Consider the following 2543-nt stretch of genomic DNA (forward strand, 5'->3'; position numbering starts at 1 on the left):
TGGTATCTCCCGCCCCCCCCCCCCAACAGGGAAACTGGCGGTGGTGGGAAGATAAGGAGAAACCAAGGACAACTCCAGGGTCCCCATCAAAAACATTTAAAATATAATAGAACATAATTAAAAATGCTAATTTAAATACGTATATTATTGGTGGGATTCCTTTACCCATCAACCTAGGCCAAAGAAACTCTACCAAGGACTACCCACTCCCTGCCCCAAAAGACAGTGGTATATCCTATGCACCCCCCCCACCTAATGCATCTCCCAGTACCTGACCAAATCCCTGCCCAGTATCCCCTCTAGGGCAATGGTATCTCCCAAGACCCCCCCCCCCCCAATGGCCCCTCTTAATCCCCACCCCTACTGCCCCAGAGCAATGGTCTCTCTCAATATCCACCCCCCCCTCAGCAATGGGAACTCCCAATCTCACCCTTCACTCCCCATACAGCTCAGCAATGGTGGTTTATTCCCATGCCATTAGTATAGAGTATCTCCACCCCGACACAGCTCAGCAACCGTCTCCTCCCATACTCCATCAAGGCTAATGGTGTGTCCCAATATCCCCCGCCATAAGAATGGTAACCCCTGTACTCCCTGAACTGCCCAGAGCACCCCCTCACTACCCCCCCAATCACAGCAGTAGTATGTCCCCATATCCAACTCAGAAATGGTATCTGCTAACACCCCCTACTCAATAGTGGTAACTCCCAACCCCCCTGCTACAGAGCAATGGTATCTTCCCACACTAAGGTCAATGGTATGGTCCAAAATCCCTCCCCCACCCCATCACCCCTTACTGCATCAGAACAACCCCCAGCAACTCATAGCAATGGTATGTTCCCATCCCACCCCCCAAAACCAGTTGTATCTCCCAAAATCCCCACCGCCCCTGCAGCAAATATAACCCCCTCTGCAGCAGAATAACGCCCCCAGCCTCTCAAAGCAATGGCATGTTCTCATCCTCCCATTCAAGACAACCATGTCACCCAATACTCCCTCAAATAAGGGTGGCCCCCTATCCCCCCACTGCTTCAGAGCAATGGTATCAGCCTGCCCCCTTTTGGGATCTCCCAAAACCAGGGCAATGGTCTCCCCCTTCCTCCCCTCATATTGGAAATGGTATCATCCGCTTCCCTTGCCCCATAAAGGGATGAGGGGGTGTAGTGGTAGGGGCAGGGCCTGGGACCCCCAAAGGGGCAGGGCTAAGGCTCCAGGGGCAGGGCTTGGATTCCCAGCCGGGCTAAGAGCCCCAGAGCTGGGGCCAAGACTCCTGGGGGCAGGGCTCACCTCCTTGGCCACCCCGTGCCAGGCCACGTAGCTCTCGCACGAGTCCATCTTCTCCTGGTGCAGGAACTTGCACTTGTCGGGCACCAGCAGCGCCTCGCTTACGAACTCGCCCACTGCGGGGGGAAGAGGGCCAGCGTGGGGGAGACAGCCCAGGCATCTGGGATCCTGGTGCGGCCCGCTCCCACCCCTCTCCCCCTGCCTGGAGGACCCCGGCATCCGGGCCTTACCCAGGCAGCGGTAGGGCACAACGGTGTGGCGGTGGCCTCGGCAGCTGGGCCGCCCCTTGCGGCACCAGTTGTCGATGGTGACGGGCTCGGGGCCCTCCACCGCACTGGTGATCTGCAGCTCCGGATAGGCCTGGCGGGGAGGGTAGCGTCACCGCAGGGGAGAGGCACGCAGCAGCCTCCCCGCCCCTGGTTTTGGCAGGATGGGCCAGTCCAATATAGCCACCAGCAGGCACCATGGGGCGTTAGGGCCATAGGGAGTGAGGGGAGCAATGGGACAGGCCAACATGACTGCCATGGGGGGCAGAATGGGTTGGTCAAACATAGCTGCCATTGGGCGCCAAGGGAGAATGGTCCATCACGGCCATGGGTGGTGCTGGGGGGAACAATGGGACAGTCCAATATGGCCACCATTAGGGGGCCAGAATGCGTCAGTCGAGCATGGTCGCCATGATGGGGGGCAGTGATGGAATGATCCACCATGGCCACGGGATCACGGTCCCTCGTGGAGGCCACGGGGGGCCCAACACGGCCAAGGGGACAATCCTGCGCAGGGGTGGAAGAGTGCAATCAGGCTGTCCCGGGAGGGGGAAGGGGGCGGAGGTCAGGGGGCACCCACCTGCTGGCAGTAGGCCAGGGCCTGGCGGGCGGAGCTGAGGCAGTGGGGGGCGGGGCCGGGCCCAGGAGCCCAGCGCCCCGTGTCCAGGTCCAGGCGCAGAGCTGGCTTCCCGCACAGCCCAGCCACCTGTGGTGATGCGCCCTGTGGCAAGGGGCGGGGTCAGTACCACAGGCCCCGCCCCCACCATCCCTTGTGCAATGGGAGGGTCCTAGGCCCCATCGCAGGCCACCCTGTGGTATCACCCACCCGCAGCACAGGGGTCTGTCAATGGTATCATCCTACATGGTCCCCACTCCTCTGCCAGTAAAATGGTCCCTCCCAGGTGCCCCCTCCCTCCACAGCAATGGTCTCTCCCAACACCTCTCGGGGTTGGGGGGGGTCGGGAGTGAGGGGCACCGGCGGGGGGGGGGGGG

General features: G+C 60.6%; 1 protein-coding gene across 1 annotated transcript in view; it reads right to left on the reverse strand.

The window, feature by feature from the left end:
- APLP1 (amyloid beta precursor like protein 1) overlaps positions 1–2543 on the reverse strand; it is a 19190-nt gene that overhangs the window by 14506 nt on the left and 2141 nt on the right. Inside the window, 3 exon segments of the mRNA XM_025192375.1 lie at positions 1288–1400; positions 1515–1644; positions 2131–2277. Of these exon segments, the coding sequence (XP_025048160.1) occupies positions 1288–1400; positions 1515–1644; positions 2131–2277 (390 nt within the window).

This window comes from Alligator sinensis, unplaced genomic scaffold (assembly GCF_000455745.1).
Source record: "Alligator sinensis unplaced genomic scaffold, ASM45574v1 scaffold113_1, whole genome shotgun sequence".
Classification (NCBI taxonomy): domain Eukaryota; kingdom Metazoa; phylum Chordata; order Crocodylia; family Alligatoridae; genus Alligator; species Alligator sinensis.